The 25,072-nt window shown below is 44.2% G+C and overlaps 1 protein-coding gene across 2 annotated transcripts; it reads right to left on the reverse strand.

The window, feature by feature from the left end:
* Positions 1-370: 370 nt before the first annotated feature.
* On the reverse strand, positions 371-20,936 carry CPT2 (carnitine palmitoyltransferase 2). 2 transcript variants are annotated; one of them, XM_059689538.1, is made up of 6 exons: positions 20,652-20,791; positions 9,494-9,574; positions 7,246-7,352; positions 5,495-5,531; positions 1,976-3,280; positions 371-1,016 (listed from the first exon to the last, which is right to left on the reverse strand). In XM_059689538.1, the coding sequence occupies exons 2-6, from the start codon at positions 9,507-9,509 to the stop codon at positions 685-687; spliced, it is 1,797 nt and encodes a 598-aa protein (XP_059545521.1). In that variant the 5' UTR covers positions 9,510-9,574; positions 20,652-20,791; the 3' UTR covers positions 371-684. The 2 variants fall into 2 exon arrangements, with proteins under 2 accessions (XP_059545521.1, XP_059545519.1); XM_059689536.1 differs by lacking the exon at positions 5,495-5,531 and having other exon boundaries at positions 20,652-20,936.
* Positions 20,937-25,072: the final 4,136 nt, after the last annotated feature.

A 25,072-nucleotide genomic window follows, 5' to 3' on the forward strand; every position in this document is an offset into this window, starting at 1 on the left:
CCGACCTTGTCCCCTCCCCAGTCTGGCAGCTACTTGTTTCCTCTAGGTCGAATATTCCTGGCTCCCTCTGGGCCTCTTTTTTGTACCTGACAACAGCATTTCTTCAGCCCTCGCTCAGCCAGCAGGCCTTCTAGCCCCCTACCCACTAGGTCCAGTCCACTGCCCAGCCTGAGAGCAAGTAAGTGGAAGTAATGGGCTGGGTCAGCAGCCTTTCCAGTTTTCAGTGTCTACCAGCCAGTGTGTTAAGTTCATAAAGACAAACACTAAGAGGATCAATAGCTTTTGTTGATACTTTAAATTGCTTTCTCATCTTTCAGGAGGTAAAAGAATAAAAAAAAAATCATTAATTAAAAGGGAAAAATAAAGTAGATTATGTCAGTCAATGCAACAATTAAATTTTATTTCTGCTTCAACAATAAATACACCCGAGTTATTTTTCCAAACCCTACCCTCCTGATCAAATGCCCTTAAAATTGAAATCTCACATTATCTTTCATTGTGATCTAATTGCACTTGGAAATTACATGTTTAGTTTTAAAACCATTACTTTAAAGCTCAGGCTTCACATTGGCCGCTGAGGTACCTCATGATTAGTTCCAATAGTCACAGAATAGCACCTATTGGCTACATAGGCCTCAATTTTCATGTAGATGAAGCAATGGAGGCTTTTAGCCCGCCCAGAAGCTAAGTTTTGATGGATTTGCCTTCCATGGCATCAAACATGTCTTCCAAGGCTTTCTGCACACATTGGAGAAACTCCCGGGGATTGCGGCCTGTGTAGGAGGAGACGTTGCAGCCTATCCAGTTGTCATGAACGGCGTACCCAACACCAAAGCCATCAGGGACCACCGGGGCAAAGCCACCAATGTTCACTGCTGGGCTGGTCAGTGTGCTAGTGGACAGGATGTTGTGGTTTATCTGCCCATATGCAGGGTCCAGATACAGCTCAGGCAGGGCAATCCCTTTGGCTGCTGTCAGGTACCGCAGAGCAAATAAGTGTCGGTCAAAACCCTGGCCTGTGAGAGAGAAAAAAAGAGTCAAAATCGCAGAACTGAAAGAACCTCAGTAAACCTTCCCACCATGTAGGAATCCCCTTCACAACATCCTTGAGAGTGGAAGAGGGTCGTCTACCTCTGCATGCACACCTCCAGCTCACTAGCCTCGAGCAGTTCATTCTAGAATGTTTTCTTAAGAAAAAACTCAACAGCTGATTCAAAAATGAGCCTAAAATAAAAGTATGATTTTACAAAGTGAAACTAAGTCAATTTAGTCAAGAAAAGTACATGAGAGCTCTGGACTCAAAAACTAAGATAAAAGCCACAGTCCAAGTCAAGTGTCAAAGACAATGAGTCAATGGAACAAAACTGTAAGTTCTCATCGCATCTTTACTGCTAATTTGCTATGTAAGCTTGGGCCAGTGGCCTCAGTTGCCTGCCTATAAAATGGAGAAGGATGAAACCAGAATGTCATGGAGGTCCCTTTTAGTTCCAGGACTTTTTCTGCATGAGAGGATTGGATTATGTGATCCTCCAGGTCCTTTCCAGGTTTCAATTTTTGCCACAACGAGGCAAAGCAGACAGACACTTAGATTTGGGAAAAGCTAAGGTGACCTATTTACAGGGAGCCGACACACTACACCTGAGGTGAAGTAAGAGGGCCTGTGGGCTTAGAAATCCTAAATTGTCACACTGAGTCTAATGACTAATAAATAATAGAATCATGTGTCACATCTGAAAGTGATCTTCATTGAGGATAATGTTAGATGTATTTCCCCATCCCTGCTTAGGAGAACATTCTGATCCCTAGTGGCTCTCCTGGCTATTCAGACTATTAGGGTAGAAAAAATAATCAGGTGGTAGCTGGCAGATGGCTACAATCTCCTGAAGAGGTAGAAATCAGATGTGGGGTAGAATATTGTGGAGGCCTACCCCAGTGCGGAGGGCAACAAGACCCGAGGGCATGCGCCCCGTCTCACCCATTGCCGCTTCTTTGGTCAGCTGCCCGTGGTATCTGGAGCACTCGGCCATCATCTGCTTAAGCTCTCCAGCACTGTGCTTGGAAGGTTCCCTGACAAAGGCCTCGGAGCACCTCTTTGTGAAGATGGAGGCAGGGCGGATGGTCTCGGTGCGGCCGTGCTTGAACGCTGCAGTGCTGCAGGACTCGTAGGTGGCCACCGTCTGCCCATATTGCCGCAGAAAGGCCATCTGGAAGGCCAGCTGAGCCACCGAGTCAGGGCTCAGCTTCTGCTTCTTCAAGAATTCTTTGCCTCCTCTCTGAAACTGGATGCAGTCAATGGTGAGGGTTTTCATGGTGGCATCAAACTTTTCCTTAGCAGCAATGATGCCAGTCTTTAAGGCATCGTTCAGCTTGAAGTTGAGCTTCTGCACAGCAGCAGAAGAGTCAGCGCTGGCCGGCTGGCTCTGTGGAGTGATGGCGGGGGCCTGAGTGCTGTCTTTAAACACTTCATTGAAAAACCTGAGCACTGCAACCCCATCGCCCCAAGCATGCTCAAAATGGACAGCGGCACTGCCGTCCTTGGCTATAATGAGGTTAAAGGATTTATCGTACCAGCGGTTTGTGCCGTCGCCGTGCAGCATGGTGTGGGACAAGTGGATAAGGTCCTTAATGGGGAAGTCATCTAGGCAGAGACAGAACACAGCAGAGTCCACTTTCCTCAGGGTCTCCTCGTTGCCAGCACTCACCAGCTTCTGCCTGAGCTCTGCCCAGATATCTCGGTTCTCACTGGGCAGATATGCCAGTGGAAACTCGGGGGCAGGGCTATTGTCTGAGAGAATGTACTTCAGATGAGCCTGGATTTCAGAGGCGCTCACAATGTTCCCATTTTGATCCAGGACATCAAAGACATAGAAATGTCCTTTTCTTAGGACCAGGAGGTGTCTGGCCTTGTCATCAGTGAAGAGTTCATCCCGGCTGGGTCTGGGTAAACGAGTTGAATTGAAAAGCCGAAAATACTGGGACATATCCAGTGGATATGCATTGACCAAGTAGGCACCATACCAAGACAGAGAGGAAGGCACAAAGCGTATGAGTTTCTTGAAGGTATCAGTGTCACTCTTGGCAGGGTTCAAGTGGAACACTTCTGGTTCCAAAAGGCCATCCCGGAGTGTCTTCAGAAACCGGATGGCAGAAACCGTCATGTTGGTCGCCCGGGTGAGCTGGTCATTATACTCAGACTTTGGGTCAGGGTTGAATGACATAAATGGATTAAAGTTCAAGACAATGGGGTCTCGAGCAGTTAAGTACATATCAAACCAGGGGCCTAAAACATAAAAATAAAAACATAAAAAGGTAATGCAGTCCCTAAAAATAAAACTTGAGAAAGAAAAAAAATAAGTCAAACATATGCAGAAGAAATGACATCACCTCCAGAGGGAGGAATTTCCAGATTATTTTTTTGTTCTGCAATAATTCATGTTGTATAAACAGGATCATACACTATTTGGTCTTTTACATCTGGCTTCTATTACTTACAATAATGTTCCTGAGGTTCATCAATGTTGTAACATGTGGCAGTTCTGCATTTCTTTTTATTACTAAATAATGTCCCATTATATAGATATAGCACATTTGTCATCAGTTGATGGACATTTGTGTTGTTTCCACTTTTTGGGTATTATGAATTCTCTTGGGGATATAAACTAGGAGTAGAATTGCTGGTCATGTGTTAAACCTTTTTTTAAAAAATATATTTTATTGATTTTTTACAGAGAGGAAGGGAGAAGGATAGAGAGTTAGAAACATCGATCAACTGCCTCCCGCACAATCCCCACTGGGTATGTGCCCGCAACCAAGGTACATGCCCCTGACCAGAATCCAACCTGGGACCCTTGAGTCTGCAGGCCGATGCTCTATCCACTGAGCCAAACCAGTCAGGGCTGTGTTAAACCTTTTGAGGAATTGCTATGGTCTTTTCCAAAGTACCTGCACCATTACCACCAGCAGTATATGAGGGTTCCAATTTCTCCACATCCTTGGCAACATTTATTGTTTGTCTTTTTGATTGGAGCCAGTCTGGTGGGCAACCATTATTGTGGTTTTGATTTGCATTTCCCTAATGTCTATTAATTGCCTTTTCTTCCTCATTCTCTTTCCTTTCTTGATTCTTAAAGGAATAGAATACAATAACACCTCACTTGCATTCATGCTGGAACAGAATAGTTGTTAATTCCCATACCATCTCCTTAAGTTTCCCTTGCTTTGTTTCTCTTCAGGGACAACACTCACAATTGACTATCTCCCTAATACGGGGAAAAGTCTTCACCATCATTCTGTGTACTGTGTTCATTTATGCACTTCCTCTTTTAGGAAATGCTCGAAAAGCAACTAGAAATAACAGTGAGTGTATGTGGCCCACTCAAACTAGTTCTCTGCATTCCAATGGATGTTTTGCTTGTGAAAATTCCAAAAGCAGTATTTTATCAAGAAATGTGTCTTCAAGGGAAACTCCTGCCAGTATTAGCAAGCATGGGTAAACTCTACTACAAGGACCATTTTCCATTGGAAGAAATAATTTCCACATGTACAGCACTGGGGAAAGGATTAATAAACACACATTTATCTCTTATTCATTTGTTGGTCCATTTATTCCATTTCATTCCTTGAGAATAAGTGTGGAGAATCAGGCCCTGGTCCAGAGAAGAACAGGACATGGACTTTGATTTAGAAGAACTATGGTGAAGGAGACAAACAGAATAAAAACATAATGCAATGCACTAAAATGGTAAGGGAAAAGACATACTGGGGGGTGAGGATATATTTGATGGAAAAAGACATGAATTTATGCCTCTGATCCCTTCAGTAAAATAATTTTAAAGAGACATAAACCAATAAGGCAAAGAAAATAAAAAAGAGCAAATATTAGAAGTTGATGCCCTAGCCAGTTTGGCTCAGTGGATAGAGCATCAGCCTACAGACTGAAGGGTCCCAGGTTTGATTCCAGTCAAGAGCACAGGCCTGGTTTGTGGGCTTCATCCCTGGTCGGGGGCAGGGTGTACAGGAGGCAGCCCATCAATGATTCTCTCTCATCATTGATGTTCCCCCCCCCTCCCCCTCCCTCCCTCCCTCCCTCTCTGAAATCATTAAAAATATTTTTTAAAAAGATGAAAAGCATTTAGGCAACTGGTAATGACTAAAGCAGACTCAAGAAAGCCAACACTAAGTTGAGAGCAGAGAAAGCCAAGAAACAATATTTACAAAGCAGAACCCCTACAGCAAGCATGTCAAACTCAAAGGCTAACACGGGCCAAATAAACGAGGCATGCAGTCCTCGGACAGTGAGTTTGACATGCTTGCCCTAGAGGGGTCAGGAATTGGCAGCCTAGACATATCTGATTGAAAAACTATTTAATTAGACCCACACATAGGACGCCCCAGATATTCTCTGGCAAAAGTTAAATTGTGGGATATTGATCTGTGGAGATCTCAAGCCTTTTCCTTTATCCCACTTCTACAACACTAGTGACCAGGAAAATACCTTTTGGCAGTTTTCTGGAAAAGCCTTCCCTGGGAGCCTAAAACACAAACACTAACGTTAGGGACACTCAAGGAAATGATTTAGCCAGATCACATACAATGAAGCTGTGACAAGCCCTACCCACAGAGCTCCCAATAGCTTGTTAATATTTCATCCATATCCAAGACAACGGAGAAGGACAGAAAGCATCTGAAAAAAGGAGGCAAAACAAACAGGAGAAAAGCAACTTGGATACAGACTATGAAGAAAGATGAAAACTTAAAAAAAATTCCCAGATAAACTATTAAGCACATGGAAAGCTAAACATAAGAGAGTATAAAATAATTAACTTCAGAGAAAACAAAAAGTTTATCCGGGAAAGAAAATAAACAATCCCAATGAGCTACACAACTCACCTGACAATAGCAATTACATGATCCTAATAGTGTAAATACTAAGCTAAGTTTTGTGCAGTGGCAGTATCGCAGCCAATGAGGTTTATCTGAGGCACAATTATTGCTATGCTGTGCACTATACTGTGAAAATGAGGGGAAAGGAAATGGGTGTGTACACTCCCATGTGTGGTAGGGATATAAGAGACTGATCAATTCTAATCTTCTATAGTGAGATGTCAATAGACAATGCCTAAATCAAAAGAAGTTAAATTGCAGTAATATATAATTTAGAGAATAACGATACATAGTTCAAAAGAATCAGAGAGCAGCTGAAAGTAAGAAGTGGGAAATTAGGGGTCAGGAAATCGCTGTTTTTCCTAATAAGCCGTATAGAACTGTTTGATTTTTTAAATTATGTGCATGTATATATAACCTTATAAAAAATATAAACTAAATTAAACTAAGTGTTGTGAAACAGAGGTGGAAGCAACAAACTCTGAATGGAAAAGGAGAAGGACAGAAAGGTTTCATACCAAAAAATCATCCTACCTGGTTCTTTCTTTTCTTTTTTTCGTTGAGCATATAATTGGCATAAAAGATTATACCAGTTTCAGGTGTACAATATAATAATTCTATATTTGTATATACTGTGATATTGTGAAATGATCACCACATTAGTCTAGTTAACACCCATCACCATTCACAGTTATACATTTATTTTCCATATGATGAGAATTTTTAAGATCTACACTTTCAGCAACTTTATAATACAGTATTATTAACTATCATCATCATGGTGTACCTTACATCCCCATGACTTATTTACTTTATAACTGGAAGTTTGTACCTTTTGATCCCCTTCACCCACTTCAACCACTCCCCAACCCCTGCCTCTGACAATCACCGTACCTGAGTCTTAAAGGAAGCAATTTCCAGGTAACAAATGGCAGTGTATATAACATGGATAAAGGCACAGAAGAATGAAAGAATTAATGGGTTGAGGGAACAAGTTGTTTAGTTTTGTTGAAGCATGAAATGTGTCAGAGAGAATAGTAAGAGAAAAGGCTGGACTGTGAAGGATCTAGAATGATACATGTAGGGACTTAATCCTGCATGCATCCTTTTCAGACAGACCAATGATTAGGTTCTGTCTTGATCCCATCTATACAGGAAGCAAGCGGTTGCTCTTAAGCACGAATTCAGTCAACATCTTAGCGGAGGAAGAACTCAGCCTTAATCCTCAGGAGGAGAGGATGACACATTATTTCACTGCTGTCCCACGAAAAATATTTTTGAGACCAAAACAGGAGAGAGCTGCCTTACTTTCAATTATGGAGGGCTCTGGGAAAAATTACACCCACAGCCCCGACTCCCTACCTGAAATGTAGCTCGTATGTTTATTCTGCTTGTCCTGAGCAACCAGCTGATTGTGCAATTCTTTTCCAATCCCATTTTCAAAATTCTTGCAAAATTCTTCTGTTTTCCTGAAATGTTTGAGAAAAGATAGAATCAAATAATGGCAGAAAATACAATTTTCAGATTCATGGCCCAAAATTCATACACAGAGCTTTGAGTCCCCAATAGTATATCCCTAGAACCTAGGACTGAGATCAGAACAAGAATAAATCTAAAATGAATAAGTCTAGGAGATATTTTTCAAATAACTGACTGGGAAGATCAATCAACATCTCATAAAACTATCTGTAATCTAGGAGGCAGTTTGGCATGGAGAAAAGGATATAAGCTTTGGGGTATGAAAGAGCTAAGTTTGAATTGTAGCTCTGTCGCTTTCAAACTGTGTGACCTTAAACAAGTTACTTGATCTGACTTTCAGTTTCTTCATGTGTAAAATAGAGATAATATACCAACTTATAATATTAAAACATATTTATAAAGCTAAGGATTTAGGATAGTTTGAAATATAATATTTAGTAACTGGTAGCTATTAAATTATTACCATCTCTAGAGAAGCTTCAAGTGACTAATAAGGAATACTTAAAAGTAGAGGACTAGCCAAAACCGGTTTGGCTCAGTGGATAGAGCGTCGGCCTGTGGACTGAAGGGTCCCAGGTTCGATTCCGGTCAAGGGCATGTGCCTGGGGTGCAGGCGCATCCCCAGTGGGGGATGTGCAGGAGGCAACTGATCGATGTTTCTCTCTCATCGATGTTTCTAGCTCTCTATCTCTCTCCCTTCCTCTCTGTAAAACATCAATAAAATATATTTAAAAAAAAAAAAGTAGAGGACTAGATTATGAACAGTTCATCTGTGTTTTTCCATCACTGTCCAGTGAATGATTTTGTGATTTTAATGACAATGCCCATTATCTGCACGAAAAATTCCCATCATAGATAAAGAGTACTACAGTAGGATGTTAGAGCTTAATGCAACCCACTTTTTGGCAATAGCCAATATTATTTTCCGATTCTATACTGTATTAGTTTCCTAGGACTGCCATAACAAAGTAGCACAAATTGGATAGCTTAAAACAATAGGAATTTATTTTCTCACTAGAGGCCCAATGTACAAAATTTGTGCAAAGGGCTCGGCCCTCACAGCCGCGGCGGCTTGCCTCAGCCCTTGCAGCCCTAGCTTAGTCCGGAAGGTCGTTTAGCTGTCCGGTCTAATTAGCATATTATGCTTTTATTATTATAGATAGTTCTGGAGGCTAGGGGTACAAAATCAAGGTATTAACAGGACCGTATTCTCTCAGAAGACTCTAGGGGAGAATGCATTCCATGCCTTCCTCTTGGTTTCTGGTGTCACCAGCTACCCTCGGCATTCCTTGGTTTGTTGGCACACTCCAATCTCTGCCTCCATCATCACATGGCTGTCTCTGTGTCTCCTCTTCTTATAAGAATATCAGTCTCCTTGGATTAAGGACCCACCCTACTCCAGTATGATCTCATCTCTTTTTTTTAATCCTCACTCTAGGACAGTGGTCGCCAACCTTTCGGACCTCACAGACCACCGGTTGGTGACCGCTGCTCTAGGATATGTTATTATTGGTTTTAGAGAGAGAGGAAGAAAGAGGGAGGAAGAGGGAGAGATATATTGATGTGAGAGAGAAACACTGACTGGCTGCCTCCCATATGCGCTGAGACCGTGGATTGAACCCACAACCTGTGTATGTGCCGGAAATCAAACCCACAGCCTTTCCGTGCACAGGACAATATTCCAACCCAGCCACACTGATAAGGACTGATCTCATCTTAATTACAACTGTAATGTGCTTACTTCTAATTAACGTCATAGTATACTGAGGTTCCAAAGAGAGCATGGATTTTGGGGTCACATTATCCAATCCAGTACACATGCTCACCAAGCAAACTTCTGGTCTGCCATATGCTCTCCTCAGTGTACCTCCCTACCAGGAGCACATGCCTTCTGCAAATGACCAGCACCAGCTGGCCTCCCAGGTACTCCTTCCAAGATGTAGTACAAACTTCTCATTCTGGCTTATAAACCATCATCTGTTGAGTCTGGTTAGAGAGACTTGGTCAGCCCTTCATCAGGTTCCTGGAGACCCAATCAAATCACAGATACTTCCTGAAGCACAGTCTACCATCATTTGTCAGCTTCTCTTGAACCACCCAACCATGGTCATTCAGGGTTCTCAGCATTTACCTGTACTGCCCATCATCCAAGAGAGGCTTCTGTGCACTGAGGTATCTTCTAATGGTGTCTTCAAGTTTGGGAACAGGCAGCCTGAGGAGAAACAAGGTCCATGTAGGTGACAATATGTGAAACAGGTTATTAGCTTCACAATCCAAACTAAGAACTGGATAACTACCTTCCAAAAAAACCAATAATGGGAAGCCACAGACAAATCAGAATTGATGGATTTACAATGATAACTATATTTTAAGTAAAATAATTTTTAATGTATTAATGATGAATTTTATAAGCTAAATCGGTAAATATACTAGTAGATTCAAAATGGGGAAGCAGAAGCTGCCCCAAACCTTCCAGTTTCCTAGTTACAACTACAATACCTGTCCTATACCTGTACTGGAACTGATTTGAATTCTACTCTTAGTTTGAACTGAATTTTTCTCCCCCAAGATTAAAAAGAAAGTTCTACTTTTAAATGTGCTTGTGTATTGTACAACAGAGATTCCTACAAAAGTGAAACACAGGTCTGTCCAAGGGCCAGCCATATGGGGTCGACGATCAAGCCCTGCCCAGCCACCAGGAGTCCTGTGAGGAAGAGCCAGACCTTCCAGTGTGCTATTTATTCATCATTCTCTACCAGTAGATTTCCAGTGACGGCTATGGTGACGAAGTTACTTGTCCATATTGAAATTAAAACACATGGACAGTATGGTGAGGTGTACTTTCTTTTTCACATCAATAATTTTATTGAAAGATATATCCCCTGGTACCAAAACTTAACTTGTTAGGTTATCTCTGCCAACTCAAATTAACAATGATATATTCAAATTATCTAAATATAGTGGCCGTTTAGGAAAACTGGAAAGTTATCCATAAAATGTCGCTTGAACCATCAGAAGTGAAATGATGGCCATCTAGAAAGCAGGAAGCAGGCCCTTACCAGATACTTAATCTGCCACTACTTTGATCTGGGACTTCCTAACCTCCAAAACCTTTAGGAATAAATCTCTATTGTTTATGTCACCCAGTCTATAGCCACCCAAACGGACTATGAGAGGCAGCCTTCAAAATGACACTTCAGTCACAGTCTGACTGTTATTGTTGGGATAGCTTACATTAGAAATACCCACCTGAGATATGTCAACCTCATTAATTATCTATTTATATAAAGAGCCAGGGTCCATAAGGACTAAAGGCTCGACCAAGTGGTCGGGGACTGGCGAGCCGGCTGAACTCGGTGAGGTTCCTGGTGGCCAAGGGTGCATAATGGGAGTGTGGGCGTGTGGGTGTGTGCATGAGCATGGACCCGAGCGAGCGACACACACTCACACGCCCGCACCCACAGGGACCTCGGCCGTGCCACCCGCGACTCCCTGGACTTCACCCTCCAGCCCGGATCCTCCCGGCCCGCCTCCCGTAGGTTCAGGCGGGAGTCAATCTGGGGAAACTCTCTGACTTGCTTGGTGCTGGGACTGGATGCATCCAAGCTCACAGCAGGCTCCAGAGGTTCCTGGTGGCCAAGGGTGCAGAGCGGGAGTGAAGGCGTGTGGGTGTGTGCACGAGTGTGGACCCTAGCGACACACACTCACACGCCCGCACCCACAGGGACCTCGACCGCGCCACCCGTGCTTCCCTGGACTTCAGCCTCCAGCCTGGATCGTCCAGGCCCCGCACCTCCGGGTCGCTCAAGTTCAGCAAAAGTTTGCGATTTGCCCAAGGCTCATTGAACAGTTTTCTCTTAACCCGTTTGTAGGAGTGTAATCTGATTTAAAACCATTGGACTAAACAAACAGAAGCACTTTCTAGAAAGTCAATTTAGAAATGTGGGTCAAAATTCAAGTGAATTAGCATTGGGCCAGGAGTTCCATGTCTGTGAATGTGTCCTAAGTAAACAGTCAAATAAGCAGTTATGTTTCCTGTAGTTGTTGATGCCAGGAGAAACCAGAAACAACCTGCCCCACATAAAGGGTTAGTGAAGTAAACCACAGTAATGTCACACAGTCAGGGATAACACTGTATCCATTAAAAATTATGTCTGTACATCCAATTCGTTGACATGAAAAGGCCATAGCCAAATATTAAGTGGAGGGCAGGGGAAGCTCAGAAGAGGGCTTTATATTTATATGTATGTATATTTTATATGTCAGGGAAATAATGGTTTTAAAAATAGTGATTCTTCCTGAGCTCTGCAATTGTGAGTGTTAGCAAATTGTGTTTCAGGTGTAACAGGTGTCCCTTGGTGTCCCATACACACAGACATCCTTGCCTGTGGGACAGCCTGAACCTTTGCCCCACCTGCCCCTCTGCTGTGGCAATGGCCCAATCAGACATTCTCTTTTATTGGGCTGGTTTCCTTTTCTCCTTTGCCCAAACCACACCTTTCCAACAAAAGAATATTAACCAAGCAATCCTAACAAGTGTCGTTGCCGATTGCAACTTATGCCCTTTTACGCAAATGTTGTTGCTTTCAAGCCTACCAGGTTGTATTTCAAATATTTTATTTTTCTGCAACTTGACCATTTTTTATTCCCTTAAAATATTCTGGAGTATTTTAAATACATATAGAAAAGTAGAGAATAATATGACAAATACTTATCTATACTAATAAAAGGGTAATATGCTAATTAGACCAGGCATCTTCTGGACATCCTTCCAGAAAATGCCACAGTGGTGGGGGCCAAGGCAGAAGCTGGTAGGAGCGACCAGGCCTGCAGGGGAGGGCAGTTGGGGCAACCGCTGCAGGGGAGGGCAGTTAGGGGTGACCAGGCAGGCAGATAGGTGAGCGGTTAGGAGCCAGCAGTCCCAGATTATTAGAGGGATGTCTGACTGCCGGTTTAGGTCCAATCCCATAGTGAGACATCCCCTGAGAGGTCCCGGAATGGAGAGGGTTCAGGCTGGGCTGAGGGACCCGCCCCCCCCCCCCCCCATGCACGACTTTCATGCACCAGGCCTCTAGTCTATATATAAAAGGCTAATATGCAAAGAGTCCCCTCAGGAGTTCGACCAGAGACCGGGAGTTTGATCGCTCGCTATGATGTGTGCTGACCACCAGGGGGCGGCACAGAACGAAGGAAGGCCCTGGCCGGCAGCCGGAAGGCCGTGATTGGCCCTAATCACCAGCCAGGCCTAGAGAACCTACCTGTGCATGAATTTCGTACACTGGGCCTCTAGTCTTACAAAATAAAATGTAGCTTAAAACCTTACTATAAATAAGATGTACTGTGGTTCTTCAGTTTATTTTCAATGCACGCTTATCCAAAAAAAAAAAAAAAAAAGCCGAGACCGGTTTGGCTCAGTGGATAGAGCGTCGGCCTGCGGACTGAAGGGTCCCAGGTTCGATTCCGGTCAAGGGCATGTGCCTGGGTTGCGGGCACGTCCCCAGTGGGAGATGTGCAGGAGGCAGCTGATCGATGTTTCTCTCTCATCGATGTTTCTAACTCTCTGTCTCTCTCCCTTCCTCTCTGTAAAAAATCAATAAAATATATTTTAAAAAAAATGGTGTAAAAAGTAAACCTGAATTATTTATAGCCATTATGAACTTAGGCTGAACTGAATAACCATTCATGACACTTTACAGCTGTAGATCCCCTTACATTGGTAAACTTACACAGAAAATCCCAAATACTAGCTCAACTACCTCATAAGTACAAAGTTACCCAAGACTTTTCTCAAAACTTTGTTTTGACAGAGAAGGAACATTAATGAAAATTTACCTTCTTTTTAAACAAAATTCTAAATTAGAGGCAATGGCAGTTTTGTAAAAACAGTGCTTATTAAAAATTCTGGAGTGTTAATTCTAGCCTGAACTTACTTTAGTAGGGAAGTTTTCAGAGTGGTGACTTATATCTTAGTTAATACACTAGAAACTGAACTTTCTCAATGGAATTACATTGAGGCAATACAGATTCTGTATAACAATTTTTATCATAGACACAAAAACCACCTGTTTTCTATTAAAAAACAAACAAACATTAAAGATAACATAATCAATATTCCAAATTTACCAGGTCTATATTTTTGCCTTATATAAAATGCCTTAATCGTAAATGCCAAATAGCAATCAGTCCACATCAATGGATTATCTAATATTTTGTAGATGATGGCTTTGGTTATGAAGTTACTAGTTCGCAGTGAAATGAAAAAAAACAAGAACAGAACAGTGAGCTTTTAACAAAGCTAAATTTTCTTAATTTAGAAGTCTGCCCTTAAGGCTGAGACTGTTACTTTATTTTTTGGATACGGGATGAGAGTCATTAAAGGTCCTTTCTTTTAAGAAATAACGTTGAGCCCAGCCAGAGTGGCTAGGTGGTTGAGCGTTGACCTAGAAACCAGAAGGTCATGGTTTCATTCACGGTCAGGTCATATGCCTGGATTGCAGACTCGATCCCAGGTGTGGGGTGTCCAGGAGACAGCCGATCAATGATTCTCTCTCATCATTGATCTCTCTCCCCACCCCCTTCCTCTCTGAAATCAATTAAAAAATATTTTTAAATAACATTGATAACTATTTCTCCCCATAATTTTAATGACCTGCTAAGCCTAAAAGTATAAGAACTACTGACAGTAGAAAGAGAATGAAATTTAGACTCAGACCTAGCCTTGAGTCCCAGCTCAGTCACTAATTTCTAGTTACACGGTTATAGGTGGCAAATTACTCGATATTTCCCACACTCCATTTCTGATATATGAATTGGAGAGAAGAATTGCCTTAAGGACATCTGAAATCCTACTGTCAAGTTCCAAACCTCCCCGCGCGCCCCCCCCGACCCCCCCACCCCCCGCTCCAGCAAAGTTTATCACTAACATGACTAGAATATGGAAAGGTTACGTTCACAGCCCTTGGAATCTCACAGATTGTGTTTAGCAGCCTGTATTCTGTCACTTATTATCCATATGCTCCTGGACAAATTTCTTTGCTCTCTGGTCCTCCTTTCTCCACTTATTTAGTAATAGCCCACTGGGCTATTGTGAGAATTAAATGAAATTATATATATGAACTTAGGAGGGTATCTGACATATAATAAGCACTGTCTATTTAGAGACATCCAGATACTTATTCATAGCTATAAATAGCTAATTCAATCTCCTTTCCATTCCCTCCTAGTTCCCTGCTTCCCTACTTCAATACCTTCCACCTTAGGCACAAAGCCTATCTGCTATTATTTTCTCCTATCTGCTCAGCAACATCCAGTTTGGCCCCATGTAACTATTATTCTTTACTAGCCACTTCCACTATACCTTTAACCCCCATTATGTTCTGAAAATTATATTCTATAATTATATTCTATAATTAAATTCTTAATTATATTCTATAATTATATTCTATAATTGCTTTGCCTCCCTCCTCACCTCTCTTAAAAATCTAACTACAGGCAGCCCTGTGTATCTGCAGGTTCCACAACCAATGGCAGAGCGAAAATACTGGGGAAAAAGGTAATGAATGTTATGGACATGTACTCTATAGTTAGGCCTATGATGGTTGTGCAACTGTACTAAACCTGTACAGACTTTTTTCCTTGTTATTATTTCCTAAACCAGGTGTGAGGAACAACTGGCCCACAAAATCATTTGGACTGGCCCTGAAAGGCATTAGGGGTGAATTAATTAAATGTTTGATCAAATATAGCAGGCTAATTTTTAAGTTGATAATTTTGTACGGCCCTGGAATCTATATTATAAAAGGCCAGTGGCCGTAACACTGTAACGACCAGTCACAAGGAGGTGCATTGATGGGTCTCGTGTCGCAGCGAGTCTTGGTGACCCGCTGGCGCGGCGCATCTGGGTCTCGCGTGATTTCATGCACTGGGCCTCTAGTCATGTTATAAACACCTAAATGGCCTTGGCAGGAAAAAGGTTCCCCACTCCTGCCCTAAATAATACAGTGTAACAACTACTTATATATCACATTTTATGACGTATTATAAGTAATCTAGAAGTGATTTAAAGTATACAGGAGGATGTGTACAGATTATATGCAAGTACTATGCCATTTATATAAAGGACTTGTGCATCCTTGGACTTTGGTATTTGAGAGGAGTCCTGGAACCAATCCCCCTGTGGCTACCGAGACAGCAATATTCTGAAAATACTTTCAAATTTCTTTCCAAAGAAAGCCACTCCCCAACTTCTAGGAAGGACTAGCACCCTCCTTACCCACACCACCTGCCATCAACATTAAACAAGTTTCTTTCCTCTCCAAGTCAATTGTACAACCTTATCCGCATCCTCATCTGTTACTCACTGCAAGGGGTGGTGGGTTTGGGGGTGAAGCCCTAATTTGTAGCATTTATCAATTTCTATAAACCTCTCTCCAAGCCAATTTCAAACTTCCGACATACTGTCACTGAAGGGGGAGCTGGAAAGAAATGCAGAGTTGGCTCTCATGATTATGGTAGTGTACAGGGAGAGGAGTTCACCACTCATTAGCAGTCCTCTGAAACCTCTTCTCTGACCTCCACTGGCACTCAGGTCAGCACAGAATAGGTACTTAATAAATGTATGTCAAATGAATTAGCTGATTACTCCTTCCTCTAACCCTCTGCCCATCCCAGGACCCTGTATTGTTCTCTATCGCATTTAGTGTTTATGTATTTATGTTTCTTCTCCCCATCAAACTGCAGGCTGTGACATCCTTAAAGAATGTAGAAGATGGAGTTAGAAATTCTCTCCTCCCACTCTGTTGGTTTTGACACCATCTTCTTCTGAGTCACTTTTATGTCCTCTTGCCCTGAAAGTGAACATTTTCTCAAGACTGGGTTCTCTTCCCTCCTCTGACTAATCTTTAAATATCACCAATTTTCAACTGGTGTACTACATCCATTTTTAAAACATGCAATCTCTGACTATTTAGTAAGGGACGCTGACCTCTTTTCCCTTAGATTGTCAAATAAAAAAATGACAACAGCTGGGCTGGAGTGGCTCAGTGGTTGAGCATCAACCTATGAACCAGGAAGGAGATCACAGTTCAATTTCCGGTCAGGGCACATGCCCAGGTTTCGGGCTGGTTCCCCAGTGTGGGGCATGCAGGAGAGAGCCGATCAATGATTCTCTCTCATCATTTATGTTTCTCTCCCCCTCTCCCTTCATCTCTGAAATAAAAATATTTTTAATAATAATAGCCAATACAATAGCTGTCTGGTGTGAATGAAAAAGAATTATAGCTATTTTTTTGTCAGATCGGCAAAAAATATATTTTTGTTTGTTGTGCCACAGAACTTTAGTAATTAGCTTATGTGTGCCATGAGATGAAAAAGGTTGAAAATCGCTGCTTTATATGATAACTTTTATTCCAGATATAATGGGCAGGTTCTCTAGAATTCCAAGATAACGCCAGAGTTACCAACGTGTGGAGGATAACAGGTAAAAACAGTAATGTTCTGGCCCCAAAGGCATGCCCTTCAGATAGACGGTCTTAACATCTAGGATGAGTTTATCCCAATGATAACTATATTGTGTAAAAACACAAAAGGCTATTTAGCTGTGTTCTGAAGGAAGACTTTTTATCTACTGAGTACTTACTATGTGCCAGACTTTTTTACTAAGTGCTTTATATCAGGATATTGAATTCTAACAATCCTGACACAAAGATAATATTATCAATCCCAATTTTTAGGTTAGATAACTTGCACACAGCCATGCAGTTAGAAAGAAGTGAAGCTGGAATAAAAATCAGATCTGATTCCTGTCTCATGACCTTAAAATGCCGCACCATAAAATGCGGCTTTCCACTTACACTTTACATGTGAATTATCTGTTTACCTGTCAAATCTCTCCCACTATATGGTAAGCTCCTCACTATGACTGATCAGTCTCCAAATCCACATAAATGTTTATCAAATTAATAATGTGAATGAGTAGGTCAGACTGATCCACCCTTTGTCTCCTCAGAACTTCCAGTTTATATTATGAAATTAACTGTTCAGTATATATCAACATAGCCCTTTAAAAATAACACCTAACTGAGCACTGTATATGCCTGGTTTTCTCTAATTCTGAGATGGCAGCCAAGCACCCCCTCTCTGGAGAATGTAGGGTTGCTATTCATCACGTGGCATCTTATGAGCTGCACATCAGCAATGCTTGTTTATCTATAGCCTGCTATTGCACTGAAGGCCCAGAAGAACCTCGTTTTGCCACATTCTTTGAAAACCAAGCTAAGGTGAGGAGGGAATATGAAAAGCAATTCCTAAGATCTCTAAGAGAATGTGAGTGAAATCGGCCTTCTGGCGATTGAGGCCTGAGATAGATAACTGGGGAACCAGCACACAAGCTCTAGAGCCGGCTCTGGAACTGGAGAGCTAGTTAACCAAGCTCCTTCTAGACGTGAAGGCCACAGCTTCTGCCAACAACGACAATAATGTCTTATGCTTCACGGGAAAATACTTGGAGGAACAGAAGAGTAACACAAACTACCTGCAATGCCGGCGTGTATATCACAAGGAATTAGACAATCAGGCCCAGGAGGAGGAAGACCCATTGGAAAAGCCTGCTGACGTGTCAGGTGAATAGACCCAACATCTGGAGGCAACAAAGCAAGTCTTCCCATTGTACGAGGCCCCAAAATCAGCCCCTTAAGAATCTTAATCGTCTCCATTTGTCAGAAGACTGCTTTCCTTCATTGGTGTGTGTACAAATAAATCTGTTTTTGCATTATAAAAAAATTAAAATAATAATACCTAACTTAATTGGACACCTAAAAATAATTAAAATGGTGAATTTTATATCATGTATATCCTACCACACTAACAAAAAGAGCAAAGAAAAAACAATAACATCTAAAAAAACAAGCAAATGATAGTGCAAGGGTGAGTCCACAGCCACTTGGTCAATAGGCAGCAGTAATATCACAGGGATAAGAGGGAGGGAGATCCAGTTGGACCACTTAATACAAAGGGACCCCCCTTGCCAACTAATTGGGACAGGTCCCTATTTTAGGCATCTTACCTCGCAGTGGCCCAGTGAAATGTGTGGCCCATTCCTCCCTTACAGGGAAGAGCTGTGGCTCAGAGAAGTTAACGGAATTGCCTTACGTTACAGAGTGTGAGATGCAGACTCTGAAACCAAGTTCTACCAGACTTCAAAGCCAGGGCTTTTCACCGAGTGTGACATCAAAACGAGTGTCAAAGATAACACATTTTACCAGTCTAGGACCTCAGAGGAAAAAGGAATCTTATTTTATCTAAACTCCGCTTTACAGCTGAGGCAATAAAGGCCTGGGGAGAGTTCTTGTTTTAAGTTACACGTGGGTGATGGCTCAGCGCTACTGTTTGTAGCTTCAAATTCCTACAGATTTTTGTATTGTGGGTTGGAGAAAATGATCCTGAATATTCTCCCCAGCTTTCTAATGCTAAAACAGACAATCCCTCTGACTCTGGGAAGTCAAGGATCCGTCTGCAGCCGGGCTTGGCAAATGCAGGCAGGCTCTGCCGTGCCTCACCTTTCCCCCACTTACAGGCTCAGCTCACAGGCTGCCCAGGAGGAGGTGTGTCCCAGGCCTAGCCCACAGGCACAGTCACTTCTTCCTCTCCTCCTACTTCCGGCCAAATTTAAAGGCTAGATAATCTCGTCTTAATTTGTTTAGATGACCGCACTCTGTAATTCCCCAAGAACCGCCTTGATTTTCCTGAGAGGGTGGGGGTGGGCAGTGTTGACAATGGGCTCAGGGGTTCCTGGATGTGAAGAAACACAGTAGTTGGGGGTGAGGCCTGCCATGCAATCTTTGTTCTGTTCGTGTGGTGGGGAACACTGGCCTCCAGCCCCTGGACGGGAGAGTCCCGATGGCAGTTTGGAGAGAGAACCCTCTTTGATACAAATTTGGAATGCGGCACAGGAACTAACTGGTGAATAGAGAAGGTTAAATCTGATTTCAGAGGGAGAAGGAATTGGGGCAATTTCTCTTATTGGAGAAGGAGATCTGGCAGCTCAGATGAAGGCTGGGAAGGTGGGAAAACTGGAGACTGAATGGAAGAAAATACTGAGTGAGGGAAAGGGAAAGATTTATTGGACTGTTTTCTTTCTTTTTTGTTATTTATAAGAAAAGGTTTACTTAAAAAGTGACCGAGGCAAAAGGGCCCTTCTGGTTTAGGTGAGAGAAGGGTAAAGGTGGGGAGCCTGGAGGAGGAGGGGGCGGGAAGGCAAGGCGAGCTCCGGGGGAGGGGCGCAGGGGCTGTGTTTCTAGGGGCGTGGCTCTGGGTGGAAGGTTCAGGCAGTTTCGGGGAGAGGAACGGAGAGGGTTTAAATCAGTGGTTCTCAACCTTCCTCATGCCGGGACCCTTTAATACAGTTCCTCATGCTGTGGTGACCCCCACCCATAAAACTATTTTCGTTGCTACTTCATAACTGTAATTTTGTTACTGTTATGAATTGTATGTAAATATCTGATATGCAGGATGTATTTTCATTGTTACAAATTGAACATAATTAAAGCATAGTGATTAATCACAAAAACAATATGTAATTATATATGTGTTTTCCGATGATCTTAGGCGGCCCCCAAAGGGGTGGAGACCCACCGGTTGAGAACCGCTGGTTTAGATGGCCTCCGGCTCTAGTCTGAGTGAGACTCGGGGGGTTCTGGGGTGGTGCCTAGAGCCCCTTGCGGGTGGGCGGAAGGTGCTGGGGGTGGTGTGTCAGGAGGGTATTTGAGGGGGAGAGTGGAGGGCGATTTGATGGGGCGAAAGGTGTTCGGGGAAGACGGTCTGGCATGCTGAGGACCCGGGGGAGTGAGATGGACACTTGGGTGGCGGGGGGGCTGGGGGCGCTAAAAGGGCAGAGTGCTGCTGGCAAGGGAGGGGGCTCAGGGTCCTGAGCAACGGTGAGGAAGAAGGTGGGGTGTCGGGAGAAACTGGAGGAGGGGAACCCTCATGTAGTCCACATTCCGGGCAGGCATGGGGAGCACCTTGGCTACTTTTCGGGGGGAAATGTGAGGAGCTCTTCGGGTTTCTGGCTGGAAGCTGAGTTGCTGGGGAGAGTTCGAGAAGGTTCAGCTGGAGACTCGAGGAGCAATGGGACGTCCTCAGAATCTGAGCGTTCTGCGGTTCCGGTGCCAAGAGATTCTGACAGTGACGGGATTTCCGGGGGCGGGGAGGGCGTCCCAGGTGGGAGTGGGGCCGGGAGTGCCTGGGGAAGACGGGGCCGACCCTGGCGGGCGGCGGGCGGCGGCCGGGCTCACCTGGGCAGGCTGTCCTGGAAGTGCATGGTGGGCACAATGCTGCGCTGCAGGTACTGGCCGGGCCCGGAGCCGGCGCTCAGGGGCCGCCGGGGGGCTCCCGGGCCGACGGCAGTGGCCCGGGGCCAAGCGCGCAGCAGCAGGCGGGCCACCATCGTCCCTGGAGGCTGCGGCCGCGGGACGCCGAGTGCGGGGACCTGAGTGGGGCCGGGAAAAGCCCTCCCACCTCAGCCCCGGGTCGCTGCGTCCGTCAGGGACTCCCGCCCAGTTCGCGTCGGTCCGCAGAGCCACTTCCGGCCCCGCCCACTGTAGGGCTCCGCCCACACCCGGGCCCCCGCCCACCGGCCCCAGAGCTCGGAGCGCCCCGCCCACTGCCCCAGAGCTCGGAGCGCCCCGCCCACTGCCCGGCGGGCACGGTGCCACCTCCCAGCTCTGCCGGTCAGGGTTCCCATCTCGAGGCGGCGAGAAACGGAGCTCTGAAACCGCTCTCTTCTCCTTTACTGGAGCAAGATAGGAACTAGAGCTGAAGAAAAGCCGGGTAAAGCTCTTGGAATCTAATAAACCTACAGTTGATCCAGACTCTGCCCCTGGGAGATTGGACAAAATGTTAAACCACTAGTTCCTCCGCTGTGAACTAGAGATCACGGTCTTCAGCTTGCCTCCCGCGGTCCCGGACAGGAAATGAGTTAACTGGGTATGGACATTGCTGGCGCTGTCGGCAGTAAGTGGTGACGGTTGTTGTTAGCAACTGTTTGTTACCTTTACCCAGCAGACGTCTGGCAGGATTAATGCCGCACAGCTGCCCGGCGAGCTCACCTGAGCGGGAATTACAGAAAATGTGTGCCAAAACCAGAAACCATGGAGTCTCCCAATCAGCCACCTCTAATGTGAAGAACGATCCTTAGAGCACGATTTCCTTCTGCTTGAACACTTTCCTCGGGTTGAACATTTCCAAAGACAGGAAGCGGCCTCTGGCTGCCAGGAGTCTCCCATGCTCAGTGGACTACATGAAGCTGCCTGTCACCACCACACATCACCTCCAAGTTTCCTTGCAACTCTGACTTTTAGATTATACAACTTGACCAAAGACTCATCATCCCTCAGCCATCACAAAACAAACAACGCGGCCACATGCTAGTCCTTGCTGTCAGGTGCAGCATTAAATAAGCTCTGCTCCCATTTTACAGAAGAAGAAAGGGAAGCATCAAAATACATTACGTCATGCTGTCTGGCTTGAGGTACAGAATTCCAATCTGGAAACAGCCTTCCCTTAGCTCCAGCTCTCTATCATGGCCTTGTGGGTTTGAGGTACCAAGTACATTTGGTCTGGCTCATAACTGGCTAAGCAGAGCCAGGAGCCAGAGCACCCTGGAAAAAGCGCTGGACTGGGAGTCAGGAGACCTGAGTTTTTATCTCAGCACTGTCCTTGTCTAGGTAGGTAACTCCTGGTTCAACAGGAAGATCACTAGCCAGCTCTTTCATTCACTCACTCCGTGGTGACTATACATACTTAAAACCTGAATATATGCCCTAACGGGTTTGGCTCAGCGGATAGAGCGTCGGCCTGCGGACTGAAGGGTCCCAGGTTCGATTCCGGTCAAGGGCATGTACCTGGGTTGCGGGCACATCCCCAGTGGGGGGTGTGCAAGAGGCAGCTGAATTAATGTTTCTCTCTCATCGATGTTTCTAACTCTGTATTCCTCTCCCTCTCCCTTCCTCTCTGTAAAAAAAATCAATAAAATATCTTTTTAAAAAAACAAAAAAAAACACCTGAACATGAAACTCAAAAAATACTGAATATCTAATCTTCCCTTGACAGGAGAACAGACAGAGCTGACCCAAATCTAAAGCTTCAATGCCAATTGCCTGCAGTGTATAGGGCAGGAGGGAGAATATTAAATCCTTTAGAAAAAATCACTCCACCAAATCCAGACAGTTTTTAAAGGCTTGAAACCTGAGGCAAACATCAGGAGCTACGGAGAACTAAGGGCATCTGAGGGCCTGGAAGAAAGTGGACCCAGTAGAAGAGCAGTGGCTCAATTCTAGAGACAAAGGGCCAAGGAATAGTGCCCATCAAGTAGAACAGCTAAAAGGGGCTCAAAAACCTTCTGTGAGTGCATGGCTGACAGGAACAAACCTAACCCCTCAGGCCAGTGCCCAAGGCCTTCGAATTCTGACTCCCACCTGCTCCTCCACTTCCCATCATATCACCCTAAGTACCCTATGCCACAGTAACACCAGAACTACTCAAAATTCCCAGAAATTGTCCTTACTCCATGCCACACACACCGCTTTTTTTTAGCTGTGCCTCTGGGATGTTCTTTTCATGCATCTATGCCTAGTACACTCCAACATCCTTCAAACCCCATTTTAAAATTTACAACCTCTTCAAAGTCTTCCTTAATCCTTATCCTTTCTCCTTCCCACAAAAACAAATTCCTTCCTCCATGATTCCACAGCACTTTTCATATCACTGTTATATATGTAAAACATAACTATGTTATGATTTATTTAAGTGTCAGTTCATCTCTCACAATAAACTTTGAGGCTCTCCCAGGCAAGAATCTTGTTTTCATTTATGTACCCAGCTGTCTAGCACATGGCCTATCACGAATTAGTGCTTTCCTTTTTCCGTGTGATGGCCCTGGTGCCTATATCACATGGAAGATAACTATACGCTGGAAGACCAGAATAGCACATTTTATTGTGGAAGGGTCAAGAACCTCCCTCTACTTAGAGAAAAATTCTGAAGAATAAATTGTTTGTATTTAAGTAATCCCAGAGTTCTGCTGTGTTTCAAATTAACTCTGATAAAGCAGAACATGGTGGCCAGGTTAAAGTAATCCTATATAATAAAAGGGTAATATGCAAATTGACCCTAACAGCAGAACAACTGGGAATGACTGGCCACTATGACACACACTGACCACCAGGGGGCAGATGCTCAATGCAGGAGCTGTGCCCTGGTGGTCAGTGTGCTCCCACAGGGGGAGCTCTGCTCAGCCACAAGCCAGGCTGACAGCTGCTAGCACAGCGGTGGGGGCGGGAGCCTCTCCCGCCTCCTCAGCAGCACTAAGGATGTCCGACTGCAGCTCAGGCCTGCTCCCCGCTGGCGAGTGGACATCCCCTGAGGGCTGCCGGGCTGCCAGAGGGATGTCTGACTGCCAGCTTAGGCCTGATCCCCCCCAGGGAGCAGGCCTTAGCCAGCAGGTGGACAGCCCCCGAGGGGTCCCAGACTGTGAGAGGGCACAGGCCTGGCTGAGGGACCCCCCGAGTGCACAACTTTTTGTGCACTGGGCCTCTAGTATCCTTATTAAAAACCAAAGTTCTTCAAGAAATAAACTTTAACTAGATTGAGGAAGAGTTCATATTGCAATTAAGAAGAGACCCAGTTGATTAAGGATGAACAAAGACAACACATGTGAACACCAACATAATCAGAGAAATGACAGGAACTAGTACTGAGAGTTGGCCTGGCAGTTTCAAGTTGTCTGGTTCTACTAGATCTGACCTGGACCAAATATTGCTTGAACTAAGGAAACATGTGGGCCAGGTCTCAAAAAGTGCTGCCTGATTTAATGCGATTTGTGGTAATGAACTCCAAACTTTTAAAGAGAGACTGAGAAAATATTTAAATACGAAACAGTGCAACCAAAGTGTAAAAACAGTAAAACCAACGTGTAAAAAATGCTCTCTCTCCCTGCCCCATTGTGATGGTTGATTTTGTGTCAACTTGACTGGGCTAAGGAATGCTCAGACAGCAGATAACACATTGTTTTGGATGTGTTGTGAGGGTGTTTCTGGGAGAGATCAGCATTTGAACTGGTAGACACTGAATAAAGATGATTGCCCTCACTAGTGCAGTGGGCACCATCCAATCCATGAGGGCCTGAAACGAACAAAAACAAGAGGGAAGGGCGAATTTGCTGGCTTGAGCTGGGACACAGTCAGCACTCCTGGCTCTTGGGCTTCTGAATTTGGATTGAGCTTTAATGAGCCTCCGGTTCTGTTCTTAACTAGTTAGGTAATCCCTGGTTCAACAGGAATGTCACTAACCAGCTCTGACACTCATTCAGTGGTGACTACAATCTTTAAGACCTGAACATGAAACTCAAGGCTTTCCTGGGCCTCCTTCCTGCACATGGACTTCTCAGCCTCTATAATTTTGTGAGCCAGTTCCTCATGATAACTATCTACCTATCTCCTATCAGTTCTGTTTCTCTAGAGACCTTGACTAATACATAAAAAATGTTTAAAATTCACTCATACATTAGATGTTTGATTAAATCTATCCATGAGGAATTCATGGTATGTGAAAAAGTATCTATTCCTTTTAACTTACAGCTAACCTGATTTCACTTTTTGAAGCATTACTTAGAACTATTGGAGAAAAAGAACAGATGACTAGAGCATGGCAAGCTTAC

This window comes from Myotis daubentonii, chromosome 3 (assembly GCF_963259705.1).
Source record: "Myotis daubentonii chromosome 3, mMyoDau2.1, whole genome shotgun sequence".
Lineage (NCBI taxonomy): Eukaryota > Metazoa > Chordata > Mammalia > Chiroptera > Vespertilionidae > Myotis > Myotis daubentonii.

Bases quoted from the DNA above. Each gene is read 5' to 3' on its own strand.
- CPT2 (XM_059689536.1), bottom strand. From the start codon at position 20,803: ATGGTGGCCCGCCTGCTGCTGCGCGCTTGGCCCCGGGCCACTGCCGTC. The intron at 9,575-20,651 runs GTGAGCCCGGCC...GTTTCTCCTCAG, and splicing joins TTCCAGGACAGCCTGCCCAG to GCTGCCTGTTCCCAAACTTG. The intron at 7,353-9,493 runs GTAAATGCTGAG...CAAACATTTCAG, and splicing joins TTGGATGATGGGCAGTACAG to GAAAACAGAAGAATTTTGCA.